The following is a 27,412-nucleotide window of genomic DNA, read 5'->3' on the forward strand; positions in this document are numbered from 1 at the left end:
ATGCATTTGAGGAAATGATGCCAAAGAGCCCATTAGTTCAGATGAGTGTATGGGGAACCAGCATCAACACAGGACATGACAAGAAATAGTGCCCTGTATTTTATCCAGACTACCCTAATGATAAGTGGCTTGCATAAGTACTTAGGCTACCTTCCTCCACCTCCTAACTATGAAATGACCTTGTACCAAAGCTTACTCTCAGACAAAACCTCACTCTTTCAGTATGTATAATGAACACAGTGGCTCCCTTTATTATACCCACAAACAAGAGCGTGCTCTGCAAAACGATAGCAATTCTGGTGTGACTTTAATCCACGTACACCACTGCTCCTACCCTATTATCTCGTAGCATTTTATACACATTTCCATAGTTGAGCAGAGATGAATAGAAACTGTGTTCTAGAAGGACACTCTCAGAAGGCAAGGACTTTCACTTTGGTCTACTGTATTCACAGCTGTGGCCTGAGTTCCGAGAACGGTGCCCAGCATACAGCTGGCACTCAATAGTTGCTGAACGAAGGGCAAGCACCTGCTATACTGAATGGTCATTGCTATTTACGGGAGCCTGTCCAGGGCGGGTGCATTTGCACCATGTTTTTTTCTTCTTCAGTTTCCGTCTTTATTCAATTAAACCTACATCACACATCCATGATGAAAACAAATTAGGAAAAAATTCGCAGAAACAGAATGACTGGGTCAGGCACATAATGACGGACTGCAACCTCCATGAAGGCAGAGGGTTCCCAACACCCAGAGCCCAGAGCCCGCTCCCAGGTAGGGGCAGGTACTCAAATAATTACTTGCGATCTCTGTGCTCCAGGAGTTGATGTTCCAAAAGGAGAGAAAAGGCATGTAGACAAATGATCTGGCCGTGGCTGCTAACATTATAGAGAATATGTCCACGCATGCACAGACTGGTGCTCACTCATTTGCACAAAGATCTGAAAAACCACATACACCTTTTTTTGACCTTACCCAATAAAAAAAAAGGCATCACACCAGCCTTATGTTTAAGAAAATTCTCTGAGGATTAAATAAACGGAACGGAAACCAGCCTGGGTTGCTAAAAAACAAACAAGCAAATATTTTATGGGGTGTGTGTTTGTGTAGTGTGTTGGGGGCGGGAGTGGGGGTGGGGGGTGGTGTTCATTTTCCCCAGACACAGAGTATGTGCCACAACGAACAGCTATCTCCACGGCTGCAAGAGATGAGAGAAATGCTAAAAATGAATAGGCAAAAATCCCAAACAAATAAAAATGCTGGCTTTTAAAGCAAGGCTGGCAGCTGTTTTTCACAGCAAACAGGAAGAACAGATCGAGAGGGCAGGCCTCTAATGGGCACTGAAAAGAACCACCAACTTCTTTATCCAGATCAGCTGCCGCGTGCCAGGGAAGCGGATTCACGGCCACAGGAGGAAGGCCAGAGGTGGCAGACACCAGCTGGGGTGCAGGGGGTGTGGGTGCCTAAAGTTTCATGACTTCATTAAGTAAATGGCTCTCTAGAGCAAACAGGTTTTCGGTTCTGGGACTAGGAAGGGCTGGGTCATCAGAGGACATGTGTCACCGTATCTCTACCTTCTGGGGCGGCTGCATCGAAGGGGAGAGGAGGATGAAGACGGAAGGAACCAGAAGACAACCAGACTGAAAGGCCCCTGAGGACCGTGGCTTCCTCAGCTCTGCTGCTCCTGCAGCACAGGGTGGCCTAGCATGTACTCCGAGAACGTCCGCTGAACTGAGAAGATTACAAGACGCTCAAGTCACCAAGGGAAAACAGGATGACTGTTTTGGTTAAAAACACACCCAAGAGAATCCCTAAATAATACAGGAGGAAAGACTGAAATAACACCTGGAAGGGGAGGGGGGAGGGTGACAGTGTCCTACTCGGGCTCAGGGACAGAAGCTGCGGGTCCGAAACCCTGGCTTTGGCCACTTACTAGCACAATGACAGGAGGCTTGTTACTAACATTTCCTAGCCTGTTTGTTTCTTCATCTACAAGATGGAACTTTCGTGTCTGGGGTTGCTGTAAGGTCGAGGTTCTCAAACTACCCTCAAGCACAGCAAAACTGAAAGTGTGTGATTAAAATACTCTGTCTCATCCTATTTAGCGTGTATTTTGAACAGAGCTTTCTCCACCCCTGCGATACTGACTTGGGTAATTCTGTGTCGTGCGGGCGTCCTGTGGGGGGATCTAGCAGCATCCTGGCTTCTTCTCAGGTTAACAATCCAAAACCTCTCCAGAGGAGCGACCAACACGTCCTTCCTCCAGAGAACGGATAAACACACCGTGGTACACATCTTTATGCATCCGGACAATGAAACGCTATTCAGGGCTAAAAAGAAATGAGCCAGTAAAGCTAGGAAAAGACATGGAGGAACCGTGAATGCACATTATGCTAAGTGAAAGAAGCCGCTCTGAAAAGGCTACATACATACTGTGCAATCTGACGCACGGACGTTCTGAGACGGGCAAAACTGTGGAGACAGCGAATAATAGATCAGTGGTTCCCACGGGTCTAGAAGGAGGGGGAAGGATACAAAGGTAGAGCATAGGGGATTTTCAGGGCAGCAAAACCACAGCACACACGGTGTACCTACAGTAACGCTGGATACATAGCATACATTTGTCGAAACCCATAGAAGGCACGATACAAAGCGTGAACTCTAATGGAATCTAATGGAAAGTGTTACTATTTGCGGGGCTGGGGGACAGGGGCGGTGAGGGACTATACGAAAACTCTTCATACCTTCAGCTCAATTTTTCTGTAAACCTAAAGCTGTTCTTTAAAAAAACCAATCTAAGCACGCCTGGATGGCTCAGCTGGTAAAGTGTCCGACTTTGGCTCAGGTTATGATCTCACAGTTCGTGAGTTTGGGCCCCGCGTCTGGCTCTGCACTGACAGCTCAAGAGCCTGAAGCCTGCTTCCGATCCGCCCCCTTCTCTTTCTGCCCTTCCCCCACTTGTGCATGCTTTCTCTCTCTCTCAAACATAAATGAACATTGAAAAAAAAAAATCAAAAGCAAACCTATTAATTAAAAAACAAAGTTTATGGACAAGGGCAAAAAAAAAAAAAACCCGTCTTCAGACACCGCTGAATGTCCCTGGGTAGGGGGCTGAAGCAAAATGACCTTTACCCCCTGAGAACCACTGATTTAGGAAAAAGTCTCCTTTTTTTGCTAAGAAAATGATTCTTAGGGGCACCTGGGTGACTCAGTCGGTTAAGTGTCCAACTCTTGGTTTCAGCTCAGGTCATGATGTCGTGGTTCGTGAGTTTGAGCCCCACATTGGGCTCTGTGCTGACAATGTGGAGCCTTCTTGGGATTCTCTCTCCCTCTCTCTCTGCCCCTCCCCTGCTCTCTCTCTCTCTCAAAAAATAAACTTTAAAAAATTAAAAAAAAAGAAGAAACTGATTCTCATGCACTGAATGTATATACTTTATGATAAAACCAAATATACTTTAATCCTTTATGGTGTTTAGAAAAGAACACCCAGGGGCGCCTGGGTGGCTCAGTTGATTGGGTGTCCGACCTTGGCTCAGGTCATCATCTCATGGTTCATGGGTTCGAGCCCTGTGTCTGGCTCTGTGCTGACGGCTCAGAGCCTGCAGCCTGCTTCAGATTCTGTCTCCGGCTCTCTCTGCCCCTCCCCTGCTTGTGCTCTGTCTCTAAAATAAATAAACATTAAAAAAAATTTTTTTTAAAAAGAAAAGAACATCTTGCATTATTATTTTTCTGTTCCAGTTCCAAGTAGAAACAAGTATCAAATCTGGTCCATTCACCCTAAAAAGAAATATCACCTCTGCTCTCAGACTAATATCAATACTAAGTATAGTGCTAATACATTAGATGAATAAAAACCATTTTAATCAGTGAACGTGATCATGCCCAACAGTCTCATGTAATGAAGGGGCAGGGCAAAAGCAACTTTCACTACTCAGCCCTTCCTGAAGCGTGACAAGCAATTTACACTTTTATAACCAATGGTCTTCTAGACACCTGCTCACCCCAGGGCTGTAACTGACAATCTTAGCTTGATCTCCACTTGTCAAATGTTTGCATGTTTTCAGTACCCTCACAGTCTATCTTCCACAGTAGCCAGAGGGACCATTTTAATAATTTTTTTAAAAGATGTTATTTTTTAAGTAATCTCTACACCGAAAGTGGGGCTCGAACTCACAACCCTGAGATCAAGATCTCATGCTCCACCAACTGAGCCAGCCAGGAGCAGAGGGATTCTTTTTTTTTTTTTTTTCTTTTTTTAAGTTTTTGAGAGTGCACGTGGGGGAGGGGCAGTGATGGCGGACAGGATCTGAAGCGGACTCTACATTGACAGGCTGACAGGAGCGAGCCCGATGTGGGGCTCCAACTCACGAACCACGAGATCATGACCTAAGCCAAAGTCGACACTCAGCGGTTCAATCGACTGAGCCACCCAGCTGCCCCTATTTGTTTATTTTGAGAGACAGCACCAGTCGGGGAGGGGCAGAGAGAGAGGGAGAGAGAGAATCCCTAGCAGACTCCAGAGCTGATGCGGGGCTCGATCCCACAAAGTGTGAGATCATGACCTAAGCTGAGATCAAGGGTCAGATGCCTAACTGACTGGGCCACCCAGGTGTCCCACAGAGGGGCTCTTTTTAAAGGGAAGTCAATTCAGATTTTGTTGTTCTACTCAAGATGCTCCAGAGGCTCCCTATTCAGTCAGAATAAAAGCCAAAGTGCTTACAATGGCCATAGGACCCCCCTTCCAACCTCTCTTTCCACTTCTTCCTTGGCCACAAGACCTCACTGCTTCTGGAACATGCCAGGTATGCTTGTCACTACCTTTGCATTGCCCTGCCTTCACATCTATGCGGCTAACTCCACGTTTGCTCTTGAAGCCTACCTACCCTCGTGCTCTTGTACCTCTCTCTTCTTTCCTTCTTCCTGGCACTTCGCCACCACCTGACAAACTGTATTTGCTGATTTCTTGACTATCTGTCCCCCTTGGAAAATAAGCTCAATGAGTGCACTCCTTGATCTGTGCGTGTGTGTGTTTAAAGTTTATTTGAGAGAGAAAGAGAGACAGAACGAGCAGGGGAGGGGCAGAGAGAGAATCCCAAGCAGGCTTCACATCGTCGGTCCAGAGCCCACCCAACACAGGGCTCGAACCCACAAACTGTGAGATGATGATCTGAGCCGAAATCGAGAGTTGGATGCTTAACTGACTGAGTCACCCAGGCGCCCCACCCTCACCCCTGATCTATTTTTCACTGTCCTACACATGGTGCTTAAAAAATTCCTGCTACGTTGTGGGCACCTCGTAATGATGGATTATTTCATTCATTCATATAATCAATCACCCCCATTTCATTAGTGAAGACACCAAAGACCAGATAGGTTACACTAGCCTCGAGGCACAATTAGCAAGTGATCTGCGGCTTAAGCAACCTCAAAACTCCACTGTTCAAATGGACTTGTCTGTCAGCATTTCACTGCCCCCCCCCGGGACACCCTAGGAGGGATCCTACCAAGAACCTCACATCCAGCAGCCCCTCTGCCACTACCACAACGCACTTTATTAGCTATCTGGGTCCCCTGGATTCACGCAGGTCTCCTCCATCATACTCGGCACTTCTCTCCAGACATCATTCCCACAAGGTCCTTTGCTTACAGTCCTAACATCATCAGAGGAAGCTATGACTTGTCACAATCAACTGGGACTCTGAGGTCAGAAACACCTGGTTCTAGAGTCCACTCAGCCATGGACTGGTTGACTATGAAAGCTTCAACAGGAGTTAACTTTCTTAAGCCTTAGGTTTCTCCCTCGAAGGGCAGCAATGATAATTCCAACCTGTGGGGCTCTTGGGAGGAGTCAGGAGTTAGGTCTAGAAGGCCTCAGTGGCTCACTGTCCGACTCTTGATCTCAGCTCAGGTCACGATCTTGCGGTTGGTGGGCTGGTGGCGCAGAGTCCGCTTGGAATTCTCTCTCCCTCTCACTCCTCCTACTCCACTCATGCTCTCTCTCTCTCTCTTTCAAAATAAATAAAAAAACTTAAAAAAAAATTTAATAAAAACAAACCAAGAAGGCCTTAGTCCTGTAGGGAATCTAGCAAAGAGCAGGCACTTCCTGTGCTTTAGCTCTTATGCAGGTAGGATTATTTAGCCAGGCATTCAATTACCTTCTGTTTATACGCGTCAGTGTAAACGTACATCCTAAGCCACTCCCCCTCCACCCGTCATTTGGATAATGGCTTCCTTTTTAATGCCCCTCTCCCCACATTGACAATCCCTTCAGCCTTTGATAAATGTCCTTTTTTTAAGCAACAAAATCAATTCTGAAACAAAGAGAAAACCCGTAGCCATCGTCATTCGTACAAAGCCCCCTTGAGGGTTCACGGGATCAACTGGTCAAAGGTCTGAGCCAGAGCCGGTCCTTCACCGCCTCTTAAACTTTTTACACGAGACGTGTGGGGATGGAGGCCAATAACCTTAGGGCACAGGCGCGGAACAGACCCAGCTCTTTGCTGGAAATCAAATGAGCAGATGTAAAGATGAAAGGGAGGGGGCTGGGAAGCTATCTCCTACATATACTTAGGGTCCGCTCGTGAAGTAAATCCCAACGAGCCACATAAATGTGTTAGTGCTCCTGACGCGTCAACCATGCCACTTAACATTTCTATTCTCCATCTCGATGTTTTCTCTCCACGGTGCTTTTTCTCCTCCAATTAAACACGTAAGCCTTTCAGGGCAGCGACCCCAGAGAGAAACAAAACTAGAAACACATCGTTCACTGTGCCCAGCCGCCCTCCTTCAGGGGCCCTGACTCCACGCTCCCTTGGTCTGGAGCTCTGGTGTCCAGTGCTTTTAACCCCTTGATGCACGGGAGGTGCTTCAGTACGTGCCTGTTGATCGACTACTAAAACTGTGATTACCTGCATGTAAGCTGCACGGTGTGGGTTAAAATTTAAAGCTCCAACCGGTCCTTTCCTTTGACTACCTGTGGTTGCTCCCCTTTCTGCGTACTCGCTCCCCGTCAGCTGACACGTATCGAGGGAGGTGAAATTATTTTTTATGTCTGTCAAAAACACAGCACAGATGGTGAAAAAACTAAATCCATTGCTGAAAAGACCCCAAAAAATGACCTCTGAATTATCCATATTTGGGAGTTTCTTCCTCCCTTTCTTCCCTCATGATGTTAATTAAATTTGACTAAATCTGATTGTTTTATCAAAAGATCCTGCCCTTGCTAATTTTTTGCTTCTGATCCACAATAATTTTTAAAAGACCATGTGTACCTCACTCTGAAGGGGGTTATATTTGCATGCAGACACTGAGAGTTATAAAGGTACTACTTGATTTTATTCTCTTTGATTTACATTTTATTTACTGGGTAGTTCACTGCACCCCTCGAGTCTGCCTATATTCAGACTTCTCATTTTGATCATAACATGGGGTTGGTCAGCTGGATTTGGAGTCAAGAATCTGTTTTTATAATCCAACCAAGGGAAACACTATTATCTTATTTTGAAAGTAGGTAATTGTGAACTTCTTAGCTTATGGAATATCTTTTAAGCGTGGAATAGAATTTTGAAGCTGTGACTGGCAAATCTCCTCATTAGGATGGATAGTTGTAGGTGTTTATAATATTTCTGTAATAACTAAAGGGTTTGTGATAGCATTCTAAATTCGAGAATACATATGCCAGGAGCAAACTGAGTTATAAATTTAAATTGTGAACATTTCTTAAATTAATTCTATGTCAGAAACCGGAGACAACTTTTGAGGGAGGAAGCGGCTTACTGCGCAAACGTGATGTCTCTCAGGTGTCATTTTAATCCTAAAGCTTTAAAAAAAATCTATTTTGTACTTTTGGAAAGGCAGCTTACTACAGTAGAGGGAGCAGGCATTTTGAAGCCAGAAATACCTGGCTTCAGGTCCAGCATCATGGCTTTGTGACTTTGGCCTCGCGTTTTTGTTTCCGAGTCTTGTGGTCTCCTCGTTGGCAGAGTAGAGCACGGGAGCTGGACGATGCAGGTGCTCACCTCTGTTCCTCCTACCTCACAAGGCCGGCAGAAGATGAAATGAGAATTGGAAGGGAAACATTTAAATCGCTGAGCACTACACCTATGTGTACGTAACGTCTCTCCCGTGGAGGGGTGGAGAGGAACAGGAGCTCAGCCAGGAGCCACAAGGGCTGTGCCCGGGGTATGACTCTCTCCATGCTCTGTGTAGTCGAGTGGCATGGTCAGGAAGACCTACACTTGGATGCATCTGGAAAGTGTGGACACCACAGTCACAAAGGGGGGAAAGTGGAAAAACTCTACACCAACAGACACTGCCTCTAGAGGAAGCAAGTAAGAACATATTCTGCGGGGTGCCTGGGTGGCTCAGTGGGTTAAGCGTCCCACTTCAGCTCAGGTCATGATCTCAAGGGGTTCATGGGTTCGAGCCCTGTGTCGGGCTCTGTGCTGACAACTCAGAGCCTGGGGCCTGCTTCGGATTCTGTGTCTCCCTCTCTCTCTGCCCCTCCCCTGCTCATGCTGTCTCTGTCTCTCAAAAATAAATAAATGCAAGGAAAAAAAAATTTTTTTAAAAAAAGAACAGATTCTGGTTCCTCCAAAAGCCGACTTTAACACCCGTCGATGTGAAGCTGTGCCGCCATGAACTCATGGCCAGAACCACAAGGATGGAAGACGTGACCAAGTCAACTTCCTTGGTGTAGCTGAAAATCTCACACTCCAGTACTCCACAGGAGCCTCCCGACATACTTGCAAGGTGTTAACACGAGGGCCACCCCAAGGCTCCCAGACAACAATGAAACAGGAGCCTTTTCCTAAATTGTAATATCCCAACTGTCCGCTTTCTATAGTGGGAGCATCCCAGGCCTGCCATCTAATAGCCGTAAGGACCCAGCATACTCTCCCTATAATTTCTCTACCTCAGTTTCCCCACCTGCAAAAAATCTGAGGATAATAATATCTGTCATAATGGGGTTTGGGGGGAGGAGAATGTTGGAATGATTACGTGGAAGAATAAATACGAAAGGACTTTATAAACTCTAATTCTCTACAAGTAAAAGAAATAACTTATTATAGGCTCAACCGATAGTATTATGGAACAGAAAATTATCAAGAGGAAGCAGATTCAATGCACTAATTAAAATTTCAAAGACCGTTTTAATTAAACAAGACGGATTAGCCTATGCAAACAACCACTTATTTTTAATAGCACAAAACCACCTCTTGACCTCTCCTTGACCCCAAGAGTCATCAAGCAAATACTAGGACAGAGGGGGGTGAAGAGTGTACAACTTCATGGTGATGAATGTGTCATGAAGTGAATTAAACCACAAAGGCAATTAAGTCATAAACGCGGCAGTGATAGAACTAGACACAAGGTTCAGAGGATCATGTGTGAAAAGATTTCATTAGCTAAACCACAAAGTCCTGCTGAAAAGCACACCAGCAATCTAGTTAAAAATGGGTCACTTTATTTATAGATTTCATCGCCAAATCACATATTCCTTGGTTTAAAAAAAACATGTCTCTGAAAACTTTCTATGAACGGGTAGGTTAAACAGAGCAGCTGCATGCCCGTTAGAGGAAATAAGGAAATAATCTGTTTAAATTCTGCCCACACTCAAAATTTTCTTAATGGGCTCAATGCAGAAACTATCCCAGATACATATGAGCTTTACTATAAATAAACAAATTTCACGCAATGTCAACACAGTGCGTAGATTACATTTTACTACAGAACACACTGTTCTCATTTGGGGCTACAGACTAACTGTAGGGGGACAGCGTTTCCTCCCTAAGGTTCCTGTTTGGGTTCATTGTGAAGGTGGCTTATCTGTTAGACTCAGCAGGGGCTGCTACTGTCAGGGAGGAGAGTCCTTCTGTGAAGATACAGCCTTGGGCAGGCTGTGGGGAACCTGTGCAAAGGGGGAAAACTGCAGATCTGGGGAATGAAACACATTTGCTACTCAGAGACGAGTGCGGGACACCAAAATGCCAGCGGTGGTGAACGGAGTGCTGGGGTCAGGGGTGATTTTTCAAATTCTCTTGCTTCTGTTTTCCCAATGGTCACATTTTGTAAAATTAAGGAAAAATATCCATTTAGATGGAAACTTTGGAACGTGCAGACAACCTAACATTGCTAAGATAGCAATGGCCAGTTCTATCCTAGAGCCAATCTCTATGGACCCTGTGTTCTCTCTCTTCCAAGTCTTTTTTCAATGCATGTGCATTTCTTTTCATTTGTTAAACCATTATTTTAAAAGGGCAAAATAAGCAATATCTGTTAAAGGTTACTTACAATTCCAGAAAGCAACGCTATGAGGCCAGGCTATCGTAAGTCAAATTAGATTAAAATTCTATTTTCAAAGTATAAAACAAACAACTCCAGCTAACAATGGGAAGTTTTTAAAACAGTAGTAATTTAAACATGGCCCCAAAGGATTTGCTATTATTTATACATCCTCTAATGGAAGTGATCTGAACCGAGCCTGGAATGTCTATGCGCAAGTCCATCCTCGCTTATTATTCCCCTTACGTCACTCAAAACGAATACCGTCCACTGTAAAGATGGAAGTGACGTCTAAGGGAGTTGGTCACCATCACTGCAGATCCCTGAAGCCGAGCCCCTGGCCCGGGACACGGACGGTGCCTTTGAAAGGGAGCGTGGATACGACTGAGACCAAAAGGAAACCGCATCTAACAGACTTAAACAGAAGATGACATCATTAAAAGGAGGAAGAAAAAGAAAATATTTGGACTTCTGGTTTAAAAAGCAATACTGCAGGGGCACCTCGGTGGCTCAGTCACTTAAGTGTAAGACTTCTCCACGAAGTCATGACCTCACAGTTCGTGAGTTTGAGCTCCGCGTTGGGGTCTGTGCGAACAGCTCAGAGCCTGGAGACTGCTTCGGAGTCTGTGTCATCCTTTCTCTGCCCCCTTCTGCTCATGCTCTCTCAAAAATAAATGCTAAAAAAAAGCAACACTACAAGCTGCACCAGCTCCCAGAGGCCCTGACTTCGAACCTGAACATCCTCTGTGTGGGTCCTTTCCAGCCCTAAGGATACAAGTCGTCTTAGGTGGATCGTGAGGCGGTGTTTCGGTCTAGGAGGTCCCGTGTATACATGGATAGAGGTTTAAGGGCAGACAAAAGGGACACTGTAAAACACTCGCCAGTCCCTTGAAAAGATACCGCTGCATTCACGTTTCCAAGAGACCAGTACCTATAAAACACCCGGCACGGGTGCTGGCACCTGGCAATGCCACCAGTAAGTGGCGGTGAGTATCAAGTGTAAGTCTGTGCCTGTATCTATCTGTACGTCATGGCCTACCCAGAGAGCACGGGTTCCTCACCTACCAGGATGACACTACTGATCACCTCAGACCTGCTCTTCTGACGCTTCTCTTCCGACTGTTTCTTCCTAGCCACGGTGCTCAAGTTTTTCCCTAAGCCCTACGCCATTCCAGCCACCTTCCTGGGGCTACTCGGTATCAGAATTAGAGAACACAACACAAGCATGTCATACAGAGTTAGAATGGAAGAAAATGACATGTCTGTCTCTCTCTCTTTTTTTTTTTTTAATTTTTATTTATTTTTTAATTTACATCCAAGTTAGCGTATTGTGCAATAATGATTTCAGGAGTAGTATCCAAAGGGTTTTTTTCCAGTGATTTTCTTTTAATGTTTACTTATTTTTGAGAGAGAGAGAGCATGCAAGAGAGTGAGCAAGGGGCAGAGAGAGACACAGAGACTCCCAAGCAGGTTCCGTGTCACCAGCACAGAGCCTAATGGAGGGCTCAATCCCATGAACTGCAAAATCATGACCTGAGGTGAGATCAAGAGTCGGACACTTAACTGGCTGGGCCACCCAGGAGCCCCATGACTTTCTTAATCTGCACCAGTTATATAAACCTCAGGCATCGGCTTAGCCTTGCTAAGCCTTAGTTTCCTCATCTACAAAGTGGAGTTAACAGTGGCACCTATTCACTTGTTGTGGAGTGATGATTAGATGAAAACAAGTCCAAAGCGCTCAGCACAGTGGCGAGTACAAAGAAAGTGCCCAATAAAAGGTAGGCGTTACTTGGGGCGCCTGGGTGGCTCAGTCGGTTGGGCGTCCGACTTCAGCTCAGGTCATGATCTCGCGGTTTGTGGGTTTCAGGCCCTGCATCGGGCTCTGGGCTGACAGCTCGGAGCCTGGAGCCTGCTGCGGATTCTGTGTCTCCTTCTCTCTGCCCCCGCCCCCGCCCCCCTTGTGCTCTGTCTCTCTGTCTCTCAAAAATAAATGAATGTTTAAAAAAAAAAAAAAAAAAGAAAGAAAAGGTAGACATTACTCTAGCTCAGGCAGCCTCATGAACACCTTGCTCCCTAGGGGCTTAAAATTACCACGCTTAGGAAAATACAGATCTGCAAACAGGATGGAAACCAGGTGACCGAGGTGGATCCCTAGAAGAAGTATGAGGGCCACCTTCATTCCCACTCCGGGCAGATGTCTCCTTCCTTGCAAGAGTACCCTCTGGTGTAACGCCCTGCCTTTCTCCCGCTCCCACACTCACTTGACCCCGCGGGAGACAAAGTAACCGGCAAGGAGAGAGGAGACGCTGAGCACCACAGGGCTCAGTCACTCCCTTGCACCTCCCTCTTGGGGGTGAGCCGGTCCCTTTCTGCCCAGCCAGTGAGTCTTCCATTCCTGCAGCTCAGCACCAGGACACCCACCCACCGGCCCACAGACAGAAGCCAGGCCGACCAGCATGGGCTGCACCAGGAACGAAGGTGGGCCAACCTGGCTTCCATTAGCCTCATTTTATGACGTAGCCCCAAACGTACGCAGGGGAGAATGGACTTACTGGGCCTCCTCCAGTTCCGGCAAATGTTTCTTCCCTTTCTCATGGTTTGTGAGATTAATTTTCTCACACTGATACTGAAAAATCACAACAAAAACAAATGTTCTAGCTCACAGCCATTTTTGCAGTTTTGATTTTTTACCTCTAAACTGGGTATCAGTTACTTACAAGGAACCCTGAAGCCAAAGATCGAGAATTAACAAGGGGAAGCATGAGCTTACAAACACTCAGCTTCCCAGACACTTTTACCATCTTTTTTGGTTGTGTGTGCGTGTGTGTGTGCGCTCACATGAGTGCAAGAATTAAACAAGAGTTCCAGAATGTAGGCAGAGGAAAAAGTCAGTCCAGTGTCCTAACTCTGTGCGTGAGAAAACTACTCCAGAGAGGTTAAACAGGGTATTGTAGGTCACTGAGCTGGGCCAGGACAGAAAAGCGTGAACAACTGGCCCCATCCCCTAAGTTTGCATATGAAGAGACAGGCCCAGCAAAGTGGACAAACTTCTCTTTCTATGCTTCTGGGGGCTATAAAGGTTGTTATTCTGTCTTCAAATGTTCTGGGATGCTAACACCACTTGCCAAAATGCATTACCCTTCAAATGGCATGGGTCAAGTTCACATGACTTAAGGACACTGGCCTCTGCTGCTAGACCTCCGTGGCTCTGAGTAGGTACCAGGACCTTTTCAGTCCTTGTGGAAAAAGAAACAGCTTCTTTTCCTTGGCAAGAATTCACAGGTGGTAATGACTGGGGACACCTTGGCCAATCCAGTTTTGCCACTGTATAGTGTGGCACCTTAATTCAACGACAGATCTTGAGGAAGTCCCTTCTTCTCTCAGGGCCTCAGGGACTTGATTAAGTGATCATTGAAGCTCCTTCTTTGAAATAACAATACTTTATTATATTCGGAAAGCAATGGTATTCACTCTAGTACAATGTGACGTCTGTACATCAATGTCTAACTCAAATTCTACAATGAAATATGCCTTGCTCTTTTTGACTTTGGTGTAGGTTGAACTGGTCTGTTTTTACCTTTATTTCATAAACATAAAGATATGAACTTGGTTGGTCCCGGACAGCCACACAATCGAATGATACTGCCTAAACTGTGCCCATGTGCATGTATCCTTAGCCAGCAACTCAATCTGTACATTCCAGATTCCTGCTACATCCCTTGTCTACCCAAAAGCACTATCCTGGGCATACGTGTCACGGCATTAACTAGTCTGCAGTTCTGGACCAGTGTACCCGAAACAAACTGGGAGTCACTCCAAGCAAGTAGCTGTCACAGGTGTGGAATGCCAGTATGAATCCAAAGTAAGAATAAAGTCTTTGTTAATTAAACAGAAGATTACAGACAGTAAAACTAACACCGTGGGGTAAGAAAACAGCATATCGGAACAGCACTCACCTAAAGTTAAATGATCAGATGATGTCTCTCACACTTCCCTGTATTTTGTTCCTCCTGAAAATTGCTAACCCAAAAGACACATTAGATTAAAAAACCTGGCCTCTCTCACACCTGAAATGACAGGTCAGTTATAGCATCTGAGAGAGGAAGGGAGGGAATGAGAAGGAACACACCAGGCACTTTGGCCTCTAGATGCAAGTAAACAACATCAGGTCCTCAGGAAGGCAACACTTTCGCCCCACCCCTCCCCCCCTCCCATCAAAGACAAACTTGAAGCTGATTCCAAATCAGACCTCCTACTCTGTTTTCAGGACATTCTAGGAGCAGTGGAACCCATTAAACACCACAGGGATGCAATCAGCAAAAATCCCAGCAAAGAATATTGGGAAACTGTATGAGACAAATGAATAGCTGCTTTAGCAAATAAATTAAGGGAAAAAAGGTGGGGGTGGGGGTGGGCAAAGGACACAACAATCTAAACAGACTGTAGGACTCTTATTTGAATGCAGACCTGAACAAACCAACATTCGAGACCAATGAAGAAATATAAACACGGAATATTTAATGGTATTAGGGAATTAAGTTTTTAAGTGTGAAAATAATATTGTGGGTTTTTAAAGATTTTTTTATTTACTTTGAGAGGGGCATGAGTGGGAGAGGGGGAGAGAGAGAGGGAGAGAGGGGGAGAGGGAGAGAGAGGGAGAGAGAGGGAGAGAGGAGGAGAGAGAGGAGAGAGGAGAGAGAAGAGAAAGAGGAAGGGGGGTGGAGAATCCCAAGCAGGCTCTGTGCTGTCAGCACAGAACCCAGAACCAGAGGCAGGGCTCAATCTCACCAACCGAGAGATCATGACCCTAGCTGAAATCAAGAATTGGGCACTTAACCGACTGAGCCACCCAGTTGCCCCATGATTTTTTTTTTTTTTTTTTTTTTTATTAAAAGAGCCCTTATCTTTTAGAGATACAACCTGAACTACACCATCAGTGAAATGGTGTGCCTGGGACCTGCAGAATAATCCGGTGGGGAATATCCCACCCAGGAAACTAAACTGGTGGGACAGCAATGAAACAAGAGTGGCCATAAATAATTGGTTACTGCTGAAGTTGGGCGCTGAATACAGGGGGGCTCATCATCCCCTCTGTCTTTCCTATATTTGGACGTTTTCCAGAATAAAAAGTTGTTCTGAAAAAATTATAGTCATAGGTGCAGATATACGAGTTCTGCCAAAACCATAAAGGGAGTAAAAACCAAGAAACTCCTAGGCCATTATAAAAACATATGGACAAATCCACAAAATGAGGATACAGATAAGAGAAATGTGGCCTCTCCCACAGAATTCATTTTCTTTCTTCCTTTTCCTTTCCCCTCTCCTTTCCTTCCTCCATTTTATATTTTTGAACATTTAGCTCTGGGGCTCCTGGGTAGCCCAGTTGGTTGTGTGCCTGACTCTTGAATTCAGTTCAGGTCATAATCTCCCGGTTTGTGAGCACAAGACCCACGCCGGGCTCTGCGCAGACAGCACGGAGCTTGCTAGGGATTCCCTCTCTCCGTCCCTCCCTGGTTTGCATGCGTACTTTCTCTCAAAATAAATAAAAACATTTTTAAACATTCAGCTCTTTGCAGTTTCTAGGCTTTAAGAGTCAACCCTCCTAAATAGTCTGGTGAGCCTAATACAGTAACTGCTTCCCAAGTGGAATAAGCTCTTGAATTTCTGCTTTGCTTACTTCTGTGGCCCTCAGAGTGGTGCCTGGACCAGCAATGTGAGCATCACCTGGGTGCTTGTTGGAAATGCTAGTTCTCAGGCCCTATCCCAGACCTCCTGACTCAGAAGCTCTGGGGGTGGGGGCCCGCAGAGTGTTCTAATGGGACTTGCAGGTGATTCTGATGCACACCAACATTTGGGAAGCACTGGCATATTCCATCTATTTGAAAAAGGCCTTTCTTTCAAGTTAAAATTGGATGGACCTGGAATGAGAATCACCAACTTACAAAGAAGCAAACTGAGGTGGGGGGCAGGGCTGAGTACCACACAGGTGTCAAGCGGACAGTGGAGGCAGCCTCCAGATCAATTCTAAGTAAATCTGGTGGGTCCCCATAATAAAATCCAGCGTTCACACCCATCCATTGCCACCTTCAACAAAAATGAAATGAAGTAACCTTAAAATGAAAAATGTTAAAAGGTCCTCTGCCTTTCTTCACCTTTGCTGCCCTGCTCTCAATGAGATCACATATACATTTAACCCTCCTTCCAAATCCCCTTGCCTTAGAAAGGAAATTGCTATTTTCCTCTGCCCCACCTGGAGAAGAACCCGGTTTCAAAGTAACACCTTCATGGCAATTTACTGCAGGTTATCTGCAGAGTAGCCGTGGCCTGTGGTCTTCTCAAGTTACAGTTATATTGCCCAACTGATGGGGCTGCCATTTGAAAACGGGAACCTCTGTGAGGTGGCAGAACACACAGGTCCTCACAGAAGACCAGAGGTTTCAGTTAAAGAAAAAAAAAAATTAACATCACTGCCTAAAACCATCGGCCCCAGAATATCCAAAGCTTATGAATCTTTACCTTAAACACCGTCTACTTTCTGAGTAAAAGAAACAGCTCGAGACTCCACGCTATCAGCTCTGGACATTTAACAGTCCCCGTAGAGGGCAGGGGGCAGGGATCCGCCAAAGGGACGACGGCTCCCTCTGCACTTAACGCCACTCCTCGCTGCACCCGCTTCAGCACAGCCCCGCGGACTGCTGGCTTCCCTCGCACTCGCTTTCTGCGGTCCACACCTCGGTTGGCAGGCAGCCCACCAACCCCTAAGGCAGTGGGACAGGAAGTCCATTTGGAAATAAAAGTACTGCCTATAAATGAGCATCATCAATGAAGGGCTAGAGTGAGTCACCCTCAATGGCGCCTCAAATTGGTCAGAAAAGGCCGGTGTTCAGAAAAGAGTCATTTGCAAAGCGATGTCTCCGGGTCAAACAGGTAAGTCTGCTCCCCACACTCAAACTCCACGCACTCGCTGTACTGAGTGTGCAAGGCGTTCACATTGTGACAACCTTGACTTGATTTTTTTGACCTGCATGTCCCTTAAAAAAATTTTTGTTAACGTTTATTTTTGAGAGGAGAGAGAGAGAGAAAGAGAGAGAGACACACACATACACACACCGAGTGGAAGCGGGGGAGGAATGCAGAGAGAGGGGGACACAGAATCTGAAGCAGGCTTCAGGCTCCGAGCTGTCAGCACAGAGCCCGACACGGAGCTCGAACTCACGGACTGTGCGATCATGACCTGAGCCGAAGTCAGATGCTTCACCGACTGAGCCTCCCAGGTGCCCCTCCGTGTCACTTTTTAGGAGGCTCTCCAAACACTTTCAAAAGATAAAGTGGGAGAGAAAGGGCAAGGAGATGGAACATTTGCGAAGCTCCAGCTATATTGCCAGGCCTGGTGCTGAGCTCTAATTTATTTAATCTTTGCGATACTCTGCAGTGGCAATCATGATCCCCAGTTTACAGATGAGAGAACTGAGGTTGGCAGGGGTGAACAATGGCCTGGCAACTACCTGTTTCTACCCTAATTGTGCAATGGCAAGGCGGAGGGCTGCAAATATTAAGCGGTATGCCCAGGGTAACAGAGCTAATACCCATGCGACGAACCACACACACACAGGCCTGCACAGAACCAGTGCCGGGCCAGCTCTCTGAGCTACAGCATACCACGCTTGCTGTGACATCGGTGAGGCTGGGACCTGCGCAAACCGATCCAATCAGAATGGAATTGCATAGAGCAAAACAGTCTCAACACTGGAAATGTGCTCTGCACATTGCCAACCAAAGGGAGCTGGGCCACAGATGATACCAAACGTGAACAATCAAAGGCTGGTTTAGATGTGGTCAGATATGCAGACAAATGTTTCAGCCACAGCAGATCAACTAAGTAGATTCTGTTCAGGCCAAGAACTAACATCCTCTTGCTTACTCTGAACTTGTACACTTGAGAACGAGAGACAGACCACCTGGGTTCAAACCCAGGTCTTCCACAAGCTGGCTGGGTGACCTCTGAGACTAGGCTTCTGACTGGAAACAAGTAATAAGTTACGTCTACCTCCAACGCAGTTTCTTTATGAGGATCAGAGGAGCAAATGTGTGAAGAATGTCTATAAACCATAAAGCACAACACAAATGGAAAGAATATTATATCTCAGCTGGACAGGTAGAGAGTTTTATAGGGGAGCGCTGAGCAGCCCCTAGTCATGCTAGAGGCCCAAGGAGGTCATTCCAGGATTTTAAAAAAGCAGCAATAAAACCAAAAAATACCTGTGAATAATCCACAAGATGGCTACTCCCTTTGCATATAAGCAAGACAGATCATGTAAAATAATTATCATGCCTTGTCCGGGATCTGAGTTGAGATCATGCAAACTGGGGTCGCATGAGGTAAGAGCCAGGAACTGGGGTTTAAGGCAGGGCGGCAAGTCTCAAAACCAAACTGCCCACAAATCATGTTCATAATGGAGACAGCTGCATACAAGTGGGAAGATGAATCCTACAAGGTGAGCAGAGCCCAAGCAAGAGGCTCTTCCTCTCCTTTCTCTAAGAGGAGAGGCCACTCTAGGTGAAGTCAAGCTCATTGACAGGTCACCCTGTGCTCCCCAGTCCCATGTTCCCATGAAGTCCACAAGGAAACGCGTCCAGCAGCAGGGCTCCCACTTCCCAAGTCCGGCGGGACAGAGAGACATGCCTCTTGCCAACAGCTGGCCTACCAGAATGGTTTTCAACAGTCTCCTCCTCTGAGGTTCATGCAACCACCTCTTCCTCCTGGGCTCCAGGTCACTAATCTTTCAATGACTCGGCCATCTGACTGCATCCCAACATCATTCTTGGCAATGTCACTGTCCACGTGGGGAACATTCAACCCTGACTTCCTCCAGTTCTCTACTGCACTGACCTTTGTCTCCTCTCCACCTCAAGGCCCTTCTGATGAAGCCTTGAGACAGACACTGCTGCCTGTCTGCCCCAACACACATTCTCCTTTTCTCCAGAGTATCAGGGTCCCAGTTTTTAGCAGGATATTTTGCCACTGGGCATAAAAGAATCCATTTCCCAATCTTTCTTGCAGCCAGATTAGCCAGTATGTTGTAAGGTTGTGTGGGTTATGGAAGAGGATGGATTCATTTGAGGGCTCAATTTTGTCTTTCTTAGTATCTACATCTCAGAAGTGACAGCCGGAGCTCCAAGCATCTATCTTGAGCTAAGATGTGACCTTGTGGACAAAATCCATGTGCTGAGGAAGGTGGGGTTGAAAAAGAAGCCTGAACCCCCGATTCCAGGCCTATGTCCAAACTCTTTTTAGGTGAGAGAGAAATAAATGATCATATGGAAGTCTCTTTTTTCCCCCTGTGTAATATGCAGATCAACCTTATCCCAACTATTACAGGCCAATGAACAACTAATGGCAAACGGTGAAACGGACAGGTGAGTGGTCGCCAACATGGCTATTCATTAAGAAGGGTCAAAAGATAACAAAGACCAACATTTCCTCACCTTTTGCCAGGATACCCTACTGAATATTCCAGGCCCTACCATCATCTGGTACATTACATACCTTGAGATTTAATCCTATTTTGCCTTTAATTTCACATTTCTCACTTTTTCTTTTAAATCTCCATAGTCGTCTATACTTTAACATTTTAGGAAAAGTACCATAAATATGTTAAAGAGAAAAACATCGATCTTGAAAAATGTGCACAAACTGTGGGTTTCTTCTCATGTAGAATTCAGAAGATTTGTACCCAAGCAAGTGCAGGCACATTTTATTCTTTACTCCCCCACCCCTACACATCACTACGTGCTAACAGCATACAGCCAAAATGGTCACAATACCCTCCTTCTCAGCCAAAATCTAGCAAGAGGGAATGGCCCTTGCAGGAGAAAAAAAATCTCCCTGATAAATCAAAATACACTGTCAGGGTTTCAGTTACTGTAGGAAGAGGGCTGAACTCTAGGATTCACTAAGTTGCCTCTGAGTTTCAAGGATTCCACCATGGAGTAACTTAAAGTAAGGAGTGAAGCAGTTGGACCTCTGTGTGATTCAGGATGAGCCCACACCCTACACGAAGGCTTTTTATAGCCTCCTCCCCCAAACGGAACAGTCAAGTCCATCATTTATGCCTTCACCAGCCCATACAGGTGCTATCGTAACACCGCCCACAGTTGACTGCACTTAAAACCTAACTTCATTATGAGCGTCTGAGCCCTGGGGCTGGGTTGCCACCTTGTTGCCACTGGTGCTAAGAGCGTCTGGAACACAGAAGTTCTGGTCACGATGCAAATGCATAGAAGTGATGAATAAATCAGTGAGCCAGCCAGGGAGTCGTGTACCTGCTCCTGAGACCTTACCCACCACCCTTTATGGATCACCTCTCGGTCTACTAGCGACGACTGCTAACCTGGTCGTGCTGGCTGAAGACACGAACACGAGATGGGAGAAGTGATGGGTCGCCCAAGGACACAGAAAGAAGAAAGACCTGCTCATGCTGGGGAATGGGGGGCGGGGAGGGGGAGGCTGAGGAAGGAAGGACCAGTGAAGACATGGTTGCCGCACCACTAGCTACTTTTACAAAAACAGCTAAAATAAGGAACAGGAAACTGTTTGCAAATGGGTGTGCAGAAAGCCTCACTGATAGTGTCCCATGACAAGGCAAGAATGGAGAGCACTGATAGTTGATGGGCTCCATGGAACAGACGGGGCTTCTCTGAGGAGGGGCACCTGCCTGCGGCAGGGGTGAGAGGGGCAGGGAGAGGGAGGCGTGCAGAGGAGAACTGCGACATGCCAGGTACCCCCACTTCGGCCTCATCCAAGAGGCCGAGTCACCGAGGCAAGTGGCACGTGTTCACAGATTCCTCTGTGTACTTGCGACAGGCCACCCCGGGCGGCCTCCCCCAGCCTAGGGAGGGGCATGGCTGTTCCCTTCCACGGGCCAGCAGGAGAAAGTCAGGCCCCTTTCCCAAGGTCTTAAAACAGACGTGTGAGAGAGCTGGGGTTCGGTCCGTGTCTGCGTAACTTCAAATAAGGGCCAAATACTTGAAGAAAACTTTTGTCCCCAAAACTTGGATATAACACTCTGAGTCCAACCCAAAGGAGAGAGAGCAGGTCTGTGGAAACACAGAAGGGCAGGTTGGAGCAGTGGGGCCTCCACAGCCACCTGGGCTGGCTTCAGGCCAGCTGGGAGGGAAGACAGCTCTAGCACCCGAGAGAATGGAGCTGGGGCGTCTGCTGAATCGGAATGGAAACTGCAAGAAAATGAGGATAGTTTATCAGAACTCAAGAGGAGCCCCTCCTACCAGCAGCAGGACCCTCCGTCCTCTGCAGTGTTGTTACAACCTCACTTCCTGCGTAACAACCACTGCGGTGACTTGGAGGAGAGGCTGTGCCAGGCGGGGCACCTCGGTGAGCAAGGTAAAGGTGGCAAGGGCACGGTGGCACCAGGACAGACCGGCTCCCTCATCTAAGTTACTGTCATGTGGGATCATGCAGCCAGAAGCAACCCCAGCTGCTGCTAATTTTAACAGAGACATTTCTGTGCTTAAAAGATAAAGAAAAAGTATGCTGAGAAAACTCCTCGGCACTCAGACAGATGATGCTATTAGTGAATGAAGACTACAAAGCAAATAGGGAGAAGAAGCCAGTTCTAAGAGGGATGAGGACTGGCCCCCAGGCCCTGAACGAACAGCGTGCTGCCCTCCATGCAGGGGTGTGGAGACACCCAGGCTGCCCAGAGCGGAGCGAATGTGTGCACCCCAAGAATGGGGAGCCAGAACCTACCCTGCCCAGAAGGAGGGGACACACTCATACCCCACAGGCGGGAACATTAAGTGACGTAACATTTCTGGAAAGCATCTGGCAATGTACCAAAAAGCCTTAAACTGAGCAACTGAAATCCCTTCCTATAGGAATCATCAGAAAGAGGAGTAGAGCAAGGTGTGTATTATTACCACAGTAAAATGGAAAACCAGCATCAGTGACAAGAATATGAACAGTAAAGTAGGTAAATCCATAAAATGGAATATCATGCCGCCACTAAAACAGAGGGTAAAACTGTTAATTAGGAGAAAACTTCCTAAGTGAAAAATGCAGAACATAAGGCTGGATATAGGACACAGCACAAGAGGGGCTTCATTCCTGAATTATTTACATGTGCTACATAAAATCCCAACTATTACCATATAATAGACAGAAAAGTAAACTTTAACATACTCCTGTCTAGGTAATACTACTAGAATTTCCAAAATTGTGGTATGCAATTTAAAAAAATATTTTTCTGTATTTTCCCTATTTTTACAATTAGGAGATATTACTTTTATAAACAGTAGAATCAACATATTTTAATGTGGAAACCAAATTTATCATGCCCACCAGGCAGGCTGGTGTCACTGCCAGAATGGAATATCCATGGACATACGTCACCTGCTTCTAGGATCTGTGACCACAAGCAAGTCCTCATTCCTAGATTTAGAATTCAGACGCTGAGAAGGCCAAAGCTACAGGAGGCAGGAAGAGTTGAAAAGAAAATTATAACCAATCTAGTTCTAAGCTTTCCAAAACATTCCCAGGACAAGTATCTTTCCTTTCAGAGTCAGGTAATAAAACAGTGGAGAAAATTCATAGCTTCTCACAGTTTCTAGTAGGCCACTCTGAAAGTGGAATTTATCTACGGAGAGGAGTAAAATTATCTACCCGGAGACACCGATCAGGCCTGCAGACATCAACACCACTGCCCTAGTTCACTTCATCAGGGAGAGCAATACACCCAACCTCCATTCAGGTAAAGGTATCAAAACGATAAAACGGGTCAACAACGAACAGACTAGTCACCTAACTTCAAATAGAGAAAACTAGTAATTTAAGGGAACCTTTTTATCCTATCTCATATAAAACAAATATGTTGGCCTAGAAGAACTAAGAACCTTCTCAATTTTTAAATTCTGTGATTCTAATACATAAATTTGACCTTGGGCATGTTAAGCCATTTTGTTTTAGAAGAGCAGGTAACCAAATCTTCCAAAAAGTAGTCAATTTCCTGCAAAAATGCGCAGATTGTGGCGGGATACAGCACAGGCCCCAGTGGCGAGAGACAGGTGACTGCAAAGAGCGAGACCTGGCATTTACAACCCACTACGGTACTTGGCCACCTCTGTGAGCACTGCTGACTTTCAAGTTCGGCTCCATACGACCATCTGAGCTTATATACAGGTATCTGGTCGAACACCAAGGCTCGTGAAGGGCAAGGAGAAGCAGGCGGCATGGCAACCAATGAACCAGGAGTTCAAGACCCACCTCTGCCAACAGGGATGTAAACACTGGGACCTGTTTTTATGTCCTCAAGAAGAGACATGGAACCACTAGACTGGGGTCTCTCTCCACCTCCTCCAGAAAGTACCCCTTAGAAGTCACAGGGGGCATCCTCAAACATTCATTCGAAGTATATGATCCTCATAAAATCTGTTTTTAGCACCAATACTCATGTATATTTTGCTTTGTTCTCTGTGATTTCCTTGATATTTGTATACACTTCTAGTTATGATTGTTTAAATATATTTTGACTGCTGGTCATTTAACTTGCCTACGTTTACCCATCCCCCTCCCTGCCCCCCTCTTTGAGTAACACTGATACTCCAGGCAGGCACACCACACTTATCTTATAACAGCCATCCTCCCATCCCAGGGCATCACAGAAACCCCCAGAGAACTCATTCCCTAGCATGAGATGCAAGGTTCTTAACAATCGGAAAATTTTCTTCCTGCTATAATTTTCTATGATAAAGTGAAACAATGTAGGTCCAAGTGCTTGGCTCATAACAGGTGGTTAGACAAGAGACACTAACTAATCGACTTGTTTTCTTTATTGAAATAAACTTGCTTTGAAAATGTGCAGCAAAGAGTCCTGAGCTGGGAGAGCAAACCATAAATACCGTGCTGATGATGCTACTGCTGACACAGTCCCTGATCTCTAGAATTTCCCCTTGAGAAGAATGAAGCGTGGGGAAGAAAAGAGAGGCAGTGAGCAAAACACACAAAAGAAAAAAAAATTCAATGAAACAACTCAGGAAGCCTGAGTGACCAGGTAGGCATGTGCTGTGACAAACTGCATAAGGACCTGAGAGAAAGAAACTCACGCTCTAGTTCCAACAAGAAGTCTCTCCGCAGATGAATTCCATGCCATCCGTGGTTAAAAAAAAAAAAAAGAAAGAAAGAAAGAAAGAAAGTGTTGTAACGAATCATGGGTCCCTCTCTGCTCGGATGCAAATACGTTATGGAGTTACTCTAATCTGAATTCATCCTGAGGTCCTGTAGTCTCCCGTGGAAGGGATATACTAATCTTATCCCAAACAGCCTCGTTTTACCTTGTCTCCTAATCTTTAGGCTCCCCTATTCTTCAGAATGCAGAAGGAACACACAGGTTAAATAACTCACTAAATACAGAACTGGGGGCAAGGAACTGGAGAGGGGAAAGTAAGTATTATCGACCTTTCTAAAAACAATTCCCGTTGTACTCTGATGAGGACTCAGCTCAAAATAAATAATGCTGTCTGGATGCAGTTCAGCAAATATTTATTGAGAGATTATGGCAAATCCTCATGCTAGGGTCTGTGAAGAATGTATAGAACACATAGTCCTTGCCAAGGTGAGTTTACAATCTGGTAGGAGAGACAAGATGAACATATAAATAACTAATGAGGGGTAGGATGTGATAAGGACAAAAGAGATCCAAAGACCGGTGTTGCAGAGAAGTGGGGAGAAGTCATTTCCAGGCCAGGCAGACAGAAAGCTTCAGAAAGATGGGGCTTTCTCATGACCTAGGCACAGGACTGCTTCCTCCCAGGCTTCGTGACACAATAGGCATTTGTGGAATCCAAGAGCAGAATGGGCAACACGAAGGGAGTATCGATGCACCTGCCGCTAAGGAGAGAGCCCAACCCCAGTCACTAAGGACATCTACGCAAAGAGGAAGAGAACTCGGTGGCTCTTTAAGCACCAAGAACCGACTAATCTTCATGAGGGCAGCACCCGGATTGTTCTGGCCCATCACCATGGGCTGCAGAGCACGTTTCCCAATGCTGAAGCGAACAGAAGCATAAAGATGACACTATGGGCACTTATTTAGGGATGTGGGTTGAGAAAGAGGAGTGAAAACTCTTGGGTGTTTTTGAATGCTGGTATAGAGAAGCAAGACAGCATACACGAATGAGCCTTTAGAAGCCATAACCAATACCAAGAGACACAGAAGAGGCAGTATTCAGTTGTCCTCACCCTCCCAGACAAACACGTGTCTTCTAAAGCACAGGTTTCTACTTGTTAGTCCCTGTACTGCTGGGTAAGGAAGTGAACGCCATTCAAATGCCATCTGTAGCAGAAATGAGATTATGAGATTCCCACCTCATAAAAAGTCATGTTTGACCCCTCTAACTTCCCTCTGCTGTTCACGTGCTCTACTCCCCCTCTCCAGCCAGAATGCTTCCCTCCCTCGTCTATGTTCCCATAGCCCCTCGCAGACACCACTGTGAACGGGTCATCGCGCTGTGTCAGCGTTAAGCAGACACTGTTATGTAAAACACCTATGCAATGCCGGACGCTCTGCAGACGTGCAGTGAACGTGAGGTACCTCCCCTCTGGTCTGTGGGGTCCTTCAGTGCGTGCGCCCATCTTTAGATCCCACGGCTTAACAGAGTAACAGGCACAAAGCAACTTGATCTGGAAAAATAAAGACCCAGAAACGCAGAGGAGCCAACAGGGGAGAGCTTCTCCCCTCTTGTCCAGGGCTCCCAGAGCCGCCTATAACTTCCTTACAGCTCCACACCCCTCATTCCGCCAGGAGCCATCCCTCTCCTGCCCTGCCCACTCCATTAGATGCCAAGTAACTAAACCCTCAGGGTCAATCCACAAGTCAGCAGAATTCAACTTTCTGCAAAGGGCTGGCAGTGTTACCAGGAAGATCTGGCCAGTCTGGGCGGGGCCCTCCAGGTCCTGTATGAATCCCACTCAGTCCTACTCACTTCTGCTCAGGCTGCTCACTTCTCCTGTACTTACAGAAATAGGAGGCTGGCTTCTCTTTTTCCAGAATGAGATTAGGAAGTAAGCACCAGGGATCAGCAAACCCTGCTCTGGGAATGGCGGAGAGACTTAGGTCTGTCCTGGGAACAGATAGGGGTTAAAAAGTTTGAATCCCACACTCAACTAGAGAGAGCTGGCGCCCCTTGCAGAAAAGAAATTCTTTAAAACTCCGGTGAAAAAGCTTCAAAGTCTGACCCCTTTGTTCTACAGAAGAGGAAACAAGATGCAGTGACTCGGGGAATCGCTTGGATGAAGCAAGGACATCAGACAACAGGAGCGGACTGCACATGCCCTGAATGACTCAGATGGGTTCAAGGAGAATTAACTCTATCCGAGTTAGCGCTACATCAATACTGGCAGCATAATTCATAGCAACAGTTAAAACAGAGGCCCCTGATTTTATGGATGAACAGGGCTATGAACTTTCACGGGAACTTAAAACTTCGCCTTTTATCCAGCTGCTGAAGATTCTCGTCACAAACACTCACATGGCTCTCGTGCTAACCACTCCGTTTGTAAAGCGCTACTTGGAAAAACAGATAGCTTCTGGTTAGTGGCAACTTGCTTCCTTAGCTAGAGGCAGCCGAACGTGGGCATGGAGTGCAAGAAGCGGAAGAGGCCTCCTCACACAGGCAGCTCTGCAAAGCGAAGGTGAGGGAGCCCGCCCAACACGGGCTGACAGCGGGACCACAAGCCTCCCAAAGCCCAGCCCCGCGCCCAGGCCCCTCCAGAGGGGAATGTGTCCTTCCCTCACCCGGACATTCTCGTTGCCCCAGGCCCGGAATTTCAGTGATATTTTGGGGTGGGAGGGAAGATGTGGGAGAACAGCAGGGGCAGAATTCAACGTGTGGGCTTTCAACCTTTCCTTTTCTGAAAACTCAGACCAGTTTACATCTCGCTCTTTCTGGGGACCAAATTTTAACTGGGAGGAGAATTCTGACATACGGGAGAACTCTTCTTACAAAGTATTCCCAACGCAAATAGAATGTCTGAACGGTGGCTCAGATAATACAGATAATACGGTACTGAGGCCAGCTTCAAAGAGTGCAAAGGGAGCACGCTGCTCTGCTGCTC

General features: G+C 46.3%; 1 protein-coding gene across 4 annotated transcripts in view; it reads right to left on the reverse strand.

The window, feature by feature from the left end:
* Window positions 1-27,412, reverse strand: part of ASAP1 (ArfGAP with SH3 domain, ankyrin repeat and PH domain 1) — a 310,634-nt gene that overhangs the window by 208,770 nt on the left and 74,452 nt on the right. The window contains exon 1 of one of the 4 annotated variants that reach the window (XM_042973134.1): window positions 20,676-27,412. The exons of 2 other annotated variants lie outside the window; for them this stretch is intronic. In XM_042973134.1, the coding sequence (XP_042829068.1) occupies window positions 20,676-21,083 (408 nt within the window). In that variant the 5' untranslated portion in view covers window positions 21,084-27,412. The remainder of the gene's footprint in view (window positions 1-20,675) is intronic. One more of the 4 variants, XM_042973133.1, reaches the window with a different exon arrangement.

Source organism: Panthera tigris, chromosome F2 (genome assembly GCF_018350195.1).
Source record: "Panthera tigris isolate Pti1 chromosome F2, P.tigris_Pti1_mat1.1, whole genome shotgun sequence".
Lineage (NCBI taxonomy): Eukaryota > Metazoa > Chordata > Mammalia > Carnivora > Felidae > Panthera > Panthera tigris.